This window comes from Manis pentadactyla, chromosome 8, assembly GCF_030020395.1.
Source record: "Manis pentadactyla isolate mManPen7 chromosome 8, mManPen7.hap1, whole genome shotgun sequence".
Taxonomy (NCBI): domain Eukaryota; kingdom Metazoa; phylum Chordata; class Mammalia; order Pholidota; family Manidae; genus Manis; species Manis pentadactyla.
In genome coordinates, this window is record NC_080026.1 from 107,496,550 (window position 1) to 107,511,500 (window position 14,951).

Consider the following 14,951-nt stretch of genomic DNA (forward strand, 5'->3'; position numbering starts at 1 on the left):
TGGGAGGATGTCATGTCATTTACTGTCAGTAAACCTGTGGCTGCCCTTACAGTATCAAATAAAAAACAAAACAGCAGAGCTATGGGCCGCCAGACAGATCACGCTCAGGAAGGTCTGTGTACCTTACCAGCCCCAGGCTAGGAGGATGTCACAGATTTACTCCCAGGCTGCAATCATCTGATCCTACAGCACCAAACAGATTGTTTATTAGTACATTTAAATATTATAGTTTAAAACTTGCTTCAAAGGTCAGCATGAAGATGTCCTTGCAACAAGTTTCTAGGAAATCTGTTTCTAAAGTACCTAACCTCATGTCAGATACTGCTTGAAGCACTTTATTAGGAATCATCTCATTTATAAATGAGGAAACTAAGGCACAGAGAAATCAAGTGACTTGCCTGTTGGCTTGTAAATGGCAGAGTAAATAGTAAAATTTATAAATGCTAATACTGCTTAAGTGGCAAAATGGTAAAAAAATGGCTTTAAAAATGGTAAAATGGTGAAATGGCAAATGGTAAAACACCAGTTTGGTCAGGCAGTGAGAGACAAGGCTGGAACTCAGGATCATGGAACCACAGAACATTAAGTGGGAAGGAACCAGGGGCAGAAACTCAAAAGCCTGTAAAGGGTGAAGGGCACAGGGCCATGTGGCTGATGTGGAGCAAGAGAACTAGCTCTCTGGACCTGTCAGTTTGCAACCTAACAAGTCCAACATCTTTACTCTGTAGATGAGCACCTGAGGTTCAGAGAGGAGAGGTCTTGTCCAAGGTGACACAGCTTCTGCGAGACCCCAAGGCTCTTCTCTCTGCATCCTGTACCCGCAGCAGAATGGAGACCCACACTTGAGAAGGGGCACTTGTGAGCTATTTTAGATTTGAAGCCCTGAGGCAGGTCCTAGGCTTTTAGCTAGAGGTGTCAGGGAGGTAGGATGTGACTGGGATAGCACGAGAGGCTGCCCCTAAAGGTTTGACTGAACTATGTAACCAGGAAATGCAGTGCTGCCCTTGAGATGAGAGGCATGTCCTTTCACTGAGACACCAGTGCACTAGTGAACTGCTTGCTGTCCTTCCAGAAGGCTGTTCCCCAGCTCAGGGCATTCGAATAAACATGGGCGGGGAGGTGACCTTTCCCTTAGGTCTCGCTTGCCATCGCCCTCTTCTGGCCACTCTTAGCACTAGAATAGCCTAAGGTGAGGCCAGTGGGTAGTGCGGGGGGATCAAGAATGGGTGTGCAGGTTGCATGGACCTGTGCAGGATGCAAGGAGCTCCCAAGATCCTCTACTTTCCAGGCATTTCCACTCATCCCATCCTGTCTGCAGAGTCACAGAACACGCATGCTCTGGTTATCCAGCATTTTCTCCAAAACTACTGGAGAAAATAAGGTCCCAATAGGCAAACCAGTTTCAGAGTTATTCCATAGGGCTGAGACTGGGAGCTGGGGAGCTCTCACAGACAGAACTATGCCTCTTTCACCCAGATTTGCTGCTCCCAGCATATGGGAGGCCCTCAGTACATTCCTGAACAAATTGATCACTTCTCAAGTCCAGGCCTCAGATGCCTTCCCTGCTCCCCAGAGTCTCCAGCTCCCAGCGCAGGTGATGGTTGATGCACCCATTTTAGCTGCTGTGCCATTTTCCCAGCCTCGGAGTCCTTCTTTTCAGGGAAGCCACCATCCCACCAACGCTCCAGGCACCCCTCTTCTTGGTCATAAACTAGGTCCCATGAGGAGCTAAAGTTACTCATTCAGGGCATGCTACTTGCTGATTTTCTCTCAGATTACCCAGCAACCAACTCTTCTGCTCACCTTTCCAATTCAAAAGCCCGACAGGGTACAGCAATGGGTGGGTATTCCGGAGGAATCTTCCTGCAGGGCCCCTCAAGCCTGCTTTGCTCTTCAGCCTTCACAAGATTCTCAGGTTGCACAGCTCCTGGGGCCTCCAGCCTCCTGGTAACGTGGTCTTCCCCTGACTTCACCCAGTTCTGACCTGCCCGACCCCAGCCTGGACCCCAGCTGCTGCAGTAATAATACAAATAATTACAGTGCCATAATCATGGTTCTTTTTGCAGATGATTGCTCCATAAGTCATGAGTTCCCCTATAATTACTCCTCCCAATTAGAGGTGAGGAAACCCGAACTACTAGGGTTCTCCAGGGAGTGAAGAAATGGGGTCACTGGCCCATGGCCCTTCCACAGACGTGGCGGACCACCCCTTGACCTTCTGCGGATGGAGGCTGCGCTCTCCCGTCTTCTCATCAGTACCCACGTGCCCGGCCCGGGCCAGAGCGGCCTGAGACCATCCTCTCCAGGAGCGTCAGTACCCCTCTGTCCCAGCGGGGACCTGCCTCACACCCACAGGCTCCCTTTGGAACATGCGCTTGGGTCTTCAGGGAAACGACGCTTCAACTATTCCTGCTCAGAAGCTTCTCACTCCCATCGGGACATACGAGACGGTTGGTGGCTCCTGGGAAGAGGAAGCTGCAGCCCGAGCAGAAATTTGCGCCAGAAAGATCCGCGCGTTCCGGGGCGCCGCTTCCTGGCGGGATTAGAGCACCTGCCGGCTTCCATCTCCGCCCGCCTGGGGCGACCCTCAGGTCGGGACCGTGCCCAGGGACTACCGGGAAGTGTGCCGCAACTTAGGTCGTGAACGTTCACCCTCAGCTACCCCTTTCCTTTTGCCTGCTATGAAGCTTTTCGGGTTTTTTATTCTCTTCCCAAGAGTAGCCGCAAAATCTTGGGAAACTTTGCTCAAAACTGACAGATACCGTGAAATCGGAGTCAGCCACTCCGTCAGAGCCTGGGAACGCCACGCCCAGCCCGCTCCTCTGCTCCAGCCCAGCGCGCCGGGCGGTGGCCCGTGCTGACCACCTGGCTGTCAGGAGGCCCGGACGCCGGCCCCAGCCCCTGGGAGCCCTCTCGGCCTGTGCACCCGCCCCGATTCGACTCGGGAGCGCTCTCGCGGCCGCCACCCCCTGCGCGCTGCAACCCGGGCGCCGGGACGTCCCAGAAAGAGTGTATTTAAGCAGCTACTCTGGGGCATTGTTTTCCCGGGGAGCCAGGGGGCCCTCGGGGAAGGGGAAGGGTGACCCGCCCCACGGACCGCGGCGCAGGCTCGCCCACCACTCATTTGCATTTCAAAGGCAAACTTCTGCCGGGCTATCCCGGAGGCGGCGGCGGCGGCACCTACCGGCTTTGCACGGGTCGTGGTAATGCTCCAGCTGCTGCTCCGCGCCCTCCTCGCCTTCCAGCGCCGAGTAGTCCAAGGCGGCGTCCGAGAGCGGTAGCAGCAGGATAGGCAGCAGGGGCACGAGGGCCCCAAGCGCAGTCGCCCGTGGCATGGTCGTCGGGGCCGGCGGAGAACGAAGGAGCTGCGTACACGGGAAGCTCTCCTCGGGAGAGGAACGCGCACAGGGTCGGAGCGAAAGCGGCCCGGGCGCAGCGATTATGCGCGGCTGCCCGGCATGGCTCGGGCGCGGGGCGAGCGGAGTGCGGCGTTCCGGTCCGCGTCGGGGATCCAGGAAGCCGCCGCTCGGAGATACTTGCCCGGCGGCCGAGGTTGCAGCGGCTGCGACTGTGGCAGTGGTGGCGGTGGTAGCAGTGGTAGGAGCGGTGGCCGCTCCGCCCCTCTTCGCCCGGGCTGGACCACACAGCCCTCGCCAGGGGCCCCGGGCAGCCAATCACTCGGGCGCCCGAGGCGAAGCCCCTCCTCTTCCCGGCACCTCCGCAACTTCGGAGGAAGGGGAGCGCGGTGCAGATGCTGAAGGCAAGGACCCGGGGCCCGCGGCGCTCCCACGGAGCCGAGGGTGCCCTTCTCGAGCGCAACCTCGGCCTCCGGCCCCGGGAACACTGCTCCTAGGATCAAGGCTGGACTTCCCACCTTTACTCGCCCAACACACTTTACAACTCCCCGATGCACACGTGGGCAAGGGTAGGCAGCCGTGGTTAGAGTTCCCAGCCTGGGATCAGGAACGCGACGTGAGCGGTCCGCATAACTACCAACTCGCTCTGTGCTTTCGGACAATCGTTTCTCTGTAGGGATGGAGTGGATCTTCTGTCTGGTCGCTTTCAGCGCAAAAAAACCCCGCCAAGGCTTATAGTTCCCTCACGGTTCTCAACAGCTCCTCGCCCAGAGATGAAAGGCTCTTGCTGCGGCACCCACCTAACCTAACGTAGTGGCTGGTGATAAGCGGCTTCGGGAAGAATGATTTAAAACGACGGTAACCCTATCCTTTAGTAAAAGTCTGAGATGCTTCATACAGGCAAAACGATTGACAAATGAACAGCTATACATGCTATTAAATTTACAGACATGCTTTATTAAATAAGTCACTTACCATTAACTTAATGGAATAAAAACGACCGATTTCTGAAGTCTGGTTATTTTTGCCATTTAATAATTTAGGAGAATTATCAAAAGATATTTGAAACCACTCCTATGATGTACCTTAACAATTGTCAGAACTAGGGCATATTGATTTATAGACATAAAAAGTACTATTACCATGAGGCATTTCAAAGAGCTATTTATGCAAGCAAAATTGCCCAATCAAGAAGTAAAACACACCAGTGTGGAGAAGAAATATTCGGCATCACACCCAGTGGAATCTTTTCTCATTTAAACGCACGCACAAAATATACTGAACTTCCCTTTTGGACTTCCTCATGGTTTCACTGTCATTAATGACAAAATAGCTACAGGAAGTCCAGAGCTGGGCTTTTTACACAGGACTTCAAATTCCTTGCATTATGATCATCTGTCTTCTACCTATTAATTAGGAATAACAAGTCCTTCAAACCAGTAAAGGTTTTAAGGTTAGCCACTGGAAGAGTGATACTGGATATTTTGTCTTGAAAAATAAAGTTGACCCTGTTTCATACTGAGTTTTCATCAAATGGGCATATACAGGATGGAGCAAGTTTGGGCAGGATCTGGTTAGGAACTTACAAGTGGGAGGAAGGAATCTGGGGGGAATGGATGCCACCAAATGGCAGGGAAGGCCAAGTGGCCATTAAACAGGCAATAGGTGTAGGAAGAGGTTGAATGGCATTTCTGCCTGAATGTTGGAAGGGGTCAAACCCAATGCCATAGTTCTCTGCATTCAACCCAGTGAAGGTCACCACCTGTCAGTAGACAAGTCCACAAATTCAACATCTAAAACACCTAACAGACTTCCATGACACTTCCAGGTCTCCAGATGGCATTAGGCAAACAGCCACCTGGCTTCATTAGCAGGGAATTCCTGTGGAAAACAGACAGACAGGCAACCTCTTATACAAACACTGAGGCTGTGAGCTTTTGTTGCCTCTAATCCCCACCTTGTAAAGTAGCTGCCAGGTCTTCCCACCAATACTCTTTGTCCAAATATTTTGAGGACAGCAGTGCTGCTGGATTTTATGGAGTGCAGTTTTATGTCAGAAGCTCCATTTAGATGCTCTGGCTATCAACAAAATATTTGGATCATAGAGTAGGTTAGATAGGAACAATCGAAAGGGATGGCTAATCTTTTTTTTTTTTTCAGTTCTGTAGTTCCTGATTTCACTCACTTTATATATTAAAATCTACTGTGGGTTCACATAATTCTGAAAACACATTTTTCTTTTAAATTTAAATAACAAAAAAATTTTAAGAGGTAGTCTTAGAATAAAAGGCTTTATAATCTAAAGCTGTTCAACTTACTTCCATTATTACATTCATAATTATTTGCAGGTTTCCTCCCTCGTAGCTCATGGTCCTGTGGAAAACCTGCGAGAGGATACAAGCTTTTCACTCTTTTTGGTCAATGTCTGTTTTCCACCCAACTCATTCGGTATATCCAGAATAGCCCAATTGACGCAGTTCTCTTGCAGTAGCTCTCAACACCCCACACACACATTTAGCAAGTTTTATCCTCCTTGCCTATTCCACACCAGCCACTTACTCCTAATAATCAGCATCGTCTCCTCCAGGGCAGGGAGCAGAATTTACAGAATAAAGTGGGCACTTTCATCTGTTAGCTCATTCCTTCATTTACATGACTGACCACTGAGAAGGTACTTTTGAGTTCTCTGGAGAAGGTAATTAAAAATATTGTTTCCATTTTTAGCAGCTGTTTAAAAACTCTTTGTGACTCTTCAAAAACCATTTTTATCCAAGCTCCTCACCGTTGCACACCAGGCCCTCCATCCACCACCACGACTTTCCTTTCACATTCCCAGCCTTGGCTCCTGCCACCTCCATTTCTTCACTCTTGCTGCATAACACACCTTGTGGTCATCCTAATAGTCTTGCTGCTTCACACCTCCACGTGTTTGCCGGGGGCAACTTGATAACTACACGGCCTGCATCCTCATGCCAACAACTATCATAGCAGCTACCGCACTTTCGACACTTATCTATTTATGACTGTTCTACCCTACTGGTCTATAATCAACTCCAACCTGACAACTCCAACTTGGAACCACCTTCCATGTCTCTCTCTAGACCCTCCCTGCTCTTCAATGACCTTAAAGGTCAAGTCCCATAATCTTAGTGACTTAGACTGAACCACTAAGAATAACCATGACATTGGCCAGTTAAAGTGACTTACATCAACTTCTCCCTATAACCATCACCTCCACTTTTTAAATTTGACACTCCTGTCACCTAAGAATGCAGAACTTTGAAAAAAAATTTAAATAATTAGCAGACTATGTTACCACTGACTCCATATGTCCCAATGTAGGCTTATGCACTTTTCTGATGTTAAATTGTACATTAACAGTTTAGTGGAACAGTTCTCACTTTAAAATTCAGAACTTGGCTGTACAAGATTCCCTTATACCCCTAATTTTCCAACCACACAAAAAGTGTTCATTAAGGAGATTAAAAGTAATCCAAATTTGTACCAACTTAAACTGCTTGGCTAATAGAAATAGTCAAGTATTAGTGTTGACTGAAGCAGTTAATAAAATCGGAGGGAAAAAAAGAACTGATAAGGCTGACAAGGATTTAAATGAAAAGCTAAAACTGGAGATGAAAAACAAAACGTACAAATAGACCTGGATAAATTAACCACTAATTCTGATGTAACTCGAACACACAAATCCTTTTCATTGGTTTGAACACTCGATTTCAATATGACCATATGTTATCTGTTCCACAGGCTGGAGAGGTGACATCCTCATTTTAGTTACCACAGTCAAGATAATAGGACTGTAGGCCTGATTACTTCTGGTCTAAAAACAAGACTCTTTAGCGCCTCTATCTTACCTGTAAAATGCAGCTGTCTGGCTATCAGTTTCACAGGATTGTGAGGGAACATATGTGAAACTGCCTTGAAAAATGTATTATCAATCAGAATGACAGGCATAGGGGTAATGGGGTTTGAATGCAGGAGCTGGAGTTTGTATATAAAAAGTCAAAATAATAATTTTAAGATGAACTTTATGCATTGTGCCATTCTTTCAATTTCCTTTGTTTTTTTTTCCAAAATATAAAGTTGGAGAGAAAACAGAATGTTTTAAATCTTTTGTTTCAGGGACCCACTGGCTGTTTTCTGTTATACTGGAATACAACCATGCTTGAGGTCATGTGCTGTCTGTCCACTGTGAGTGACTGTTGTGCTACCATGGTAGAGTAACTGAGACAGAGACCATATGGCTCTCAAAGCCTCAACTATTTCTTTTACAGAAAAAGTTTGCTGACCCCTGCTTTATTTAACTGTGGAAAGCTACCAGTAATCCCTTCATATGAACGCCAATAATAATGGGTCATCCCTATGCTTGGCTTACCTGCTTCAGAAAGGAAAGAAAGAAAGCATCCAAGGGAAGTACATTTAACTTTTTATTACTTTTAAAAAATTCAATTTGTTAGTTTAACAGACTAGATTAGAACCTCAAATGTATTTGATACATTATATACTGGGTTTCTTACTAAAAAGCCAGTTGGAATGTGGCCTACACAAACCAAAGTTGTGTACAAAATGGAAGTGACCACCAAGCAATGTTTCCTTCCAAGTCTCACCGATGGTCCACGCTCTGTGGGAATTTATAACTCCAAGTTGGACACAGCTGAAAAGCCCAAGTGGATTGCTTTTCCAAGTATACTCTGTTGTCCTTGAAACAGAATTCCGTGTTATTTCTTCCTTGCCTTAAGTTCTTACTTACAATGTTTCTAACTTTCAAATGACCTAAACTGAGGAATTGTGGTGAACGCACAGAACTTATTAATTATTTGCAAGCCTCATTCACCAATACTTCAATGTAAGCCACTTTCACAGTTTATTTCCACTTCCTCATACAGAATGAGAACTTCATTTTTACTTGTCTTTACACAGTTCTGCCTATAACTCCAGTAACAATGTCAAATCAGACGGCCTTTAGAAAATACTTATGAGAACTAGAGTTCCTCCTCATACTGAATTTAAATCTTACAAATTTCTGCATCTATATGCTAACTTTCTGATCTACCTGGTCTAGTCTATTTCCATACACACTCTCAAACAATCTTTATAAATTTTCACTTCTCTGATCTCTTTTAACATCTTGATTGCTAAAATATAGCTTCAGTAACTATGGAATTTTTATGAAGATACACATTAACGAATACTTGTGTTTTCATACCTCACCACTCCCATTTATGTGTTCCAATAAATCAACAGAATGAAGCACACTAAGTCTAAACTTAAAACTCAGATTGCAGTGTATAGGTTACAAATAGGCTCCTCTTTCCCAGAATTCATATCCAGAGGCCCTTCGGTATGTAGCTTTTCCTGAACATATTACATTATACATTTTTTTTACATTTGTAAAAATTCAGGAAATCTTAAAATTTGTAAGACATTTGGCAAAAGGGGGTTAGTAGACAAAAGCTTCATCAAAATGAATAAAATTTGTGAATGAACCCTAAGTAAAGTGGTTTTTCGAAGAACTGGAATTTGCAGCCACCACTTTTATTAGAGGTGAATCCACTCTCAGTGGAAAACACCCAAGCTTATCATTCACTAGGATCAGTTATCACCACAGTATAACGAACTCTAAGAGTACGGGGCTTGATTTATGGGCAACTCAGTACAATCTAGGAGCCCAATATGATGTACTACAACATGCTTTATTATCCCTCCAGCCATTACATTTCCACTTTATCCTACTCCTGTACTAGGATATATGTAAGACAATATCAATCACTAGTATAGCTAGATTTCATGAGAAGCATGCTTATAGATATAAGGTAAAAGTTTATCTTTTTTAAGTTTTTGATAGTGTTCAAAGCATCAGGTGATAAGCTGAGCAAATGTTAACAAATGAAAGACAGATACACAGCATTAATGGAGTGGAAAAACCCCACCCTTTAATTTACTTAAATAATATTGTGCTTTACTATTCAACAACTGAGGATTCTATCTTCTTCAGACCACACAGTCAGCCCCTCTAAGAAGCCATACACCAATCCATATTTTCTAAAGGACTTTTTGCAGTGATCAATATTCATTTTAATTAATCTTATAATGTATTTGGAAATTAGAAAATTATTTTTCACTGAAGATTCCAAAGAACTTCAAATAGAGCTCAATTTAGTAGGAAGAATTAGAGTACCGAAAGTGGCTAAACTACTCATTCTTTAAAAACTCTGTATCTTACCTGCAAGATTCATGAGAACAAATTTCATTTTATTAAGATAAAAGCTTGTGGTCCAATTTACACTCCATCAGATAGATTATATGTTGTTATTAGTATTTTACATGTAGTCAAAAATAACATTATATAATAAGCCATAAATACTGACTTTTGATTTAAGATCTTAAAGGCAGATGAAAAGAAGAGAAAATGGAAGAACCAGTAGATTACATTTAATGTAACATTCTGGCTTGAAAAAGAGGATTTATCTACAGCTTCTGATCAAATTTGTTCATTGCAGCCATACGTAAGTGGTAAAGAAAAAATCAAACTTTTCCCTCTTTATAGTCCTTACCTGCCACATTGTAGCATGGAGTCTATTTACAGAACCATATTTTGTAATGAAAACATCTTAGGGTAACTGAATTGCATGTCACATTAAGATTTAAATATTGCTGTTTCAGTCTTTCCAAAAATACCAATATACAGTACTGTTTTATGAGGTCATTTGCATAGCAAACTATTAAATTAGAAACTCAATGGTTCTAGGAAAATTTCACATTATGGATAGTTCCAGAAAGATATATTCAAAATTAAAATCAATTCTCTTAGAAAACTGTAACCTTTATTTGCTCATCCAAGAGTAAGCTAACCAACCACTTTCACCCCATCCCCACTTTACACGGTACACCAACCTGAACAGATTTAAGCCACGATTTCATTCAAAGGGCTTGTCATTCACTTTGTGACTATACTGGATAATCTAAATATAAGCAAGTAGGGGTTTTAAAGTGTGGGTCCCCTATATTAGAAAAGCATAGTATACAGTATATTTTAAAAATTGCATTCAGTAACATTGCCTTTTGAAAAGTGATCTTCAAATTCCAAACACATCTATTTTCACAAAACATTTTGGTCAGGAAATTTTATTTTAACATTCTAAAGCAGGAATGCTTTAGATATTACTTAAGTGCCCCAAACAGGATTAACAAAATTAAATGTTTCTAAATTACAAATTTAGCTCCTGTAGGAGTCTCAGAAAAGAAAAAGAAAACAATCCCCCCTCCCAAAAATAGTATGACACACACATTTTGAAGAAACCCCAATGTTTCATGCAATGGTAGGCAAGATATAAGAAGCCACCCAAATTCACACATTTCTACACCAATCATCATCAGAAAAAAGTACTCCATAGTCAACCTGTACATCCAAATGCATTTGAGAATCTACACCTACGTTACATTATTTAATTTTATATACATTTATTACCCACCCCCCTTGTTTTTAATAATTTCTTATGTAAAACCTTCATTTAAACCCAAAAAAGATGTAAGACTAACTTGGGGAGGGGTGGGGGAGGATATAATCACTTTAGACATTCAGTTAAAATGTAGTTATCTAAATCTCAAAATGTTTAATAAAAACAAGTATGTTCTCCATTTAATACTTTGCTTTCTAACTGTACAGTAAATTGCATTGTAGAGAGTGAGCCTCTATCTTCAGACTCTATCTTCTTTGGATGGAATTAGGCTGTAACTGGGTAGTTTTAAGATAAATAAATGGGAAGTTGGTCCAACTAAGATGACAGCAAATATATTACATGCAAGATTTAATATTTTTTAAATCTCTTAAAAAAAAAAGGATGCAGTTGAATTGAAAAAAAAAAAAAAACAGGTCAAAAAAAAGAACTCAGATACAATATATAAAACTGTCCCACAATAGGTTGATGATGGCAGTAAAAAATAAGAGAAAAAAGTCATCTTTCTGGAACATCATTTTCAATAATGTAGAAACACTTAAGTGCCAGGAAGATTTGTATTCATGTACGTTTAGCATCCAAGTTTCCCTCTATTCATTTTATTGGAACAAATGCTTTAAACAAACTATTTGTCCTCTTCACTGAAGAGAGCTGGTCTATTTCATCTTTAATGAGCTAGTTTTTGGGAAGATTAGCCATGTATTGTAGTAATGCCTACTGCATAAAATCCAAGCATTTGCTGTGAACAGTTGGAGAAAGCAGTCAGTAAGAATCTAGGGTCAATGGAATTAGATGTTACTTTAAGCCATTCTCGAAAGAGAGACCCACAAAGTACCCAGTGTTAAAGCCCAAATTTCTTCTTGCACTTTTTTGCTGTGCAAGTTCCACCCCTGTGAAAAAGAAATTGATCCGAAGTTCCAGGTTTTCTTGAGTCTCTAGTCAATTTTCACATTAGTATAGATTTTTCGGACAAAGGCACTTGTTCCCATGTAACCAATTGCTCCTGTAAAGATAAAATCAGATATTTTGTGAAACACATACAGAGCAGTATCCATCATTAAAAAAACACTAAATGCTTTCTGTTCTGGAAGGTTATTCTTTTTCAAGACAACAACATATGTATATTAGTGTTAGCTTTCTCCCTAAACTTATTAAAATTGTATCATTTGTTTTGCAAATCATGTTACTGTCATATCCACTAACTTGACCTGATGCAATATTTTTAGAGTTAAGTATCAATTATTACTATAAATCAATAACTATATGAATTTAAATAAAATACTTCCCTTATAAAGCAAGAATAATTTGATGAGAAAAATTGTGAGATAAAACATTTTTTAAAATTCGAACATATATTATTCTAGGTCATTAAAACAATATTAACATGTTCCCCCAACTATATGATACCTTATAGGTAAGTAAGAAGTGGCTGGGGATTCTCTAGGGAAGGACTGAGAACAACAGCCCAATGGCTTCTGAAGCTCTAGGGAAGAAACATTTTCCAGTGGTTTCTTTTTTATGCTTAAATTGTGGAAGCTATGTGGTGGTAAGGAAGAAATATTTGAGGGAACAGACAAAAGAGACAGGTAAGTACGTTAAGAGTTTTGAAATGTTTTAAATTAATTAGCCTCAAATGGGACTCAAAACACCAGAAAACAAGGGTATTTTTCTATTCTGTTAAATTAACTATCTACTTCCTGTGCCTAAAAAAGTGCTTGACATATACTAAAGTACTCAATAAGTATTTGTTGAATGAATGAATGAACTGGACAGTTCTTCACTGCAAATACTAAGGGATCCTTAGAACAAAACAGTTTATCATTCAAGTCATAGAGAAGATTCTCCATTGAATTTACCAATTTACTATCAAAGCCCAGTATTATTGAAAGTTTAAAAGTAAATCTTTCTTAATAAAGATACACACACACACATGCCTAAATGGTCGCCTTTGAACTTTTATTCACTCAACTGGTGTATGTAAGGAAAGAAATAAGTCTATTTTGTCTTTCTAAATAGGAACTTTACTTAAAGGTAACCAAAAGGTGGGTGAAAGGAAGTTTCTCCTTATAGAAGTATCCCAGCTAATAAATACAAAAGGAACCACAGAATTAGAATATTATAAACACTGGGTTATTTGAGCTAGGCAATAATTATCAATGGTTGCTAAATTCACAAAGAGAGACAACCACATATTAAATCACTTCTGATCAAAGTTTACAAACCACCTGGTTAAGTATTCTTGGACAAGTATTCTTGAGTATGATCAAGCCTATAGATCTAAATACCACTTTATAGGAAATATTGGGGGAAGCACATGGAAAAACATTAAATGACACCTCAGAGATATAATCAGCAAAATCTGGAATATAGAAAACTCCACAGGAACAAATAAAAGCAAACACCCAGGTTTCTTAAATAAATAGTAAGGGAAAAGAAAGAGAATATCAGTAGATTAAAAGAGCCTGAGACATTTAACCAAGCAATGCATGGGCCTTAATTGGATCTTGATGCAAATAAACTGCATTAAAAGAGAAATTTGGATGGGTGGGGTAAATCTGAATGTTAACTGAATATTTGAGCATATTAAGGAATTACATATATGTATATACTGAAATATATAAATGTAATATAGTTATATAATGTGTTATATATATTTCATTTATATAGATTTACTTATTATCATACAAATTTATTTATTTATATTTATATTTTATAAGGTAGGAATATAAGTAAGAAAAGATTGGCCATGAGTTGACAATTACTGATGTAGGTGTATTAGGTACATGGGGACTCATTGTCCTTTTGTATGTATGTGCAGATTTCCCATACTTAAATGTTAAAAATATTTTAAAAACCACCAAAACAACAAAGCAAACCTATTTCCAAATATTTTTGCAGTGAACACATTTATTTTTAATATAAAATAATTATATTACCCTTGAAAATACTGATAATTCATTTTGAAACGGTTATAATATAAATCCTTACCAAACTAACAAAAAATTAAATTTGGAAAAATAAACCTGAATTCTTAGAATGGAAAAATATTTATAAAATTATAACTAAATTAAACTGGCACAATGTAACACTAGTCTAATAACCAAATCCAATTTTCTAGATTTATAAAACATTGTTCCCCTTTGAGCAGAGATACGCTTAAAAGCAAAACAGTATCAACCTAGAGAATAATTTTCCTAACCCTATGAGTACCTCAAGAAAAAGTATATAAAAATATGCCTTTATAAAAGGAGGATACTGAATATACTCTCCAGAAAAAGTAAATGTCTTTCTTGGGAATAATACAGAAACACTTTTAAACTTATTGTCTGTAAAACTAAAATACTATGCTCAAAATACAAAGACTCTTAACAATCTGTTTCCCACCTTAACAGAGTTTTTTTCCTACATTAAAAAAAAAAAATCAATAAATATTTTTCTTTCAATTACTGACTAAAAAATGCATTTCAGTAACTTAACCTGGTAAGTATGTATAATTTTTGTAGTATGACAACATTTTAATCAGTTCCAGTCTGAACTGTTTCCCTTTCCCCCTAAAATAGATTAGCACTATAGGCATATAAATCCATTAAAGAATAAATGCTGGGACACTGCCAGAACAGCAGGGAACTATAAATGTGCCAAGATTTTCAGGCAGCAAAATGAAATTTCTACAGGAAAAGCACTAAAAAAATTCAGCTAACTTCATTCCATTTTCTTCATGTCAGGATATTACCTCTCTAGGTCTTCTTAAAATCACATAGAGAAAGAGTCAAGAAAAAAATTTAACCTGGGGAGGGGCGGAAGATGGCGGCGTGAGTAGAGCAGCGGAAATCTCCTCCCAAAACAACATATATCTATGAAAATATAACAAAGACAACCCTTCCTAGAATAGAGACCAGAGGACACAGGACAATATCCAGACCACATCCGCACCTGGGAGAACCCAGCGCCTCGCGAAGGGGGTAAGATACAAGCCCCGGCCCCGCGGGAGCCGAGCGCCCCTCCCCCCAGCTCCCGGCGGGAGAAGAGCAGGCAGAGCGGGAGGGAGACGGAGCCCAGGACTGCCGAACACCCAGCCCCAGCCATCCGGGCCAGAGTGCAGGGCGCTCGATACTAGGAAAAC

The 14,951-nt window shown here is 41.1% G+C and overlaps 2 protein-coding genes across 2 annotated transcripts in view; both read right to left on the minus strand.

Annotated features, from left to right (window-relative positions):
- TLL2 (tolloid like 2) overlaps positions 1–4,367 on the minus strand; it is a 134,660-nt gene extending 130,293 nt beyond the window's left edge. Inside the window, exon 1 of the mRNA XM_036886469.2 lies at positions 3,185–4,367. Within this exon, the coding sequence (XP_036742364.2) occupies positions 3,185–3,335 (151 nt within the window). The 5' untranslated portion in view covers positions 3,336–4,367. The remainder of the gene's footprint in view (positions 1–3,184) is intronic.
- A 3,418-nt stretch (positions 4,368–7,785) lies between these two features.
- TM9SF3 (transmembrane 9 superfamily member 3) overlaps positions 7,786–14,951 on the minus strand; it is a 69,411-nt gene continuing 62,245 nt past the window's right edge. Inside the window, exon 15 of the mRNA XM_036886458.2 lies at positions 7,786–11,831. Within this exon, the coding sequence (XP_036742353.1) occupies positions 11,764–11,831 (68 nt within the window). The 3' untranslated portion in view covers positions 7,786–11,763. The remainder of the gene's footprint in view (positions 11,832–14,951) is intronic.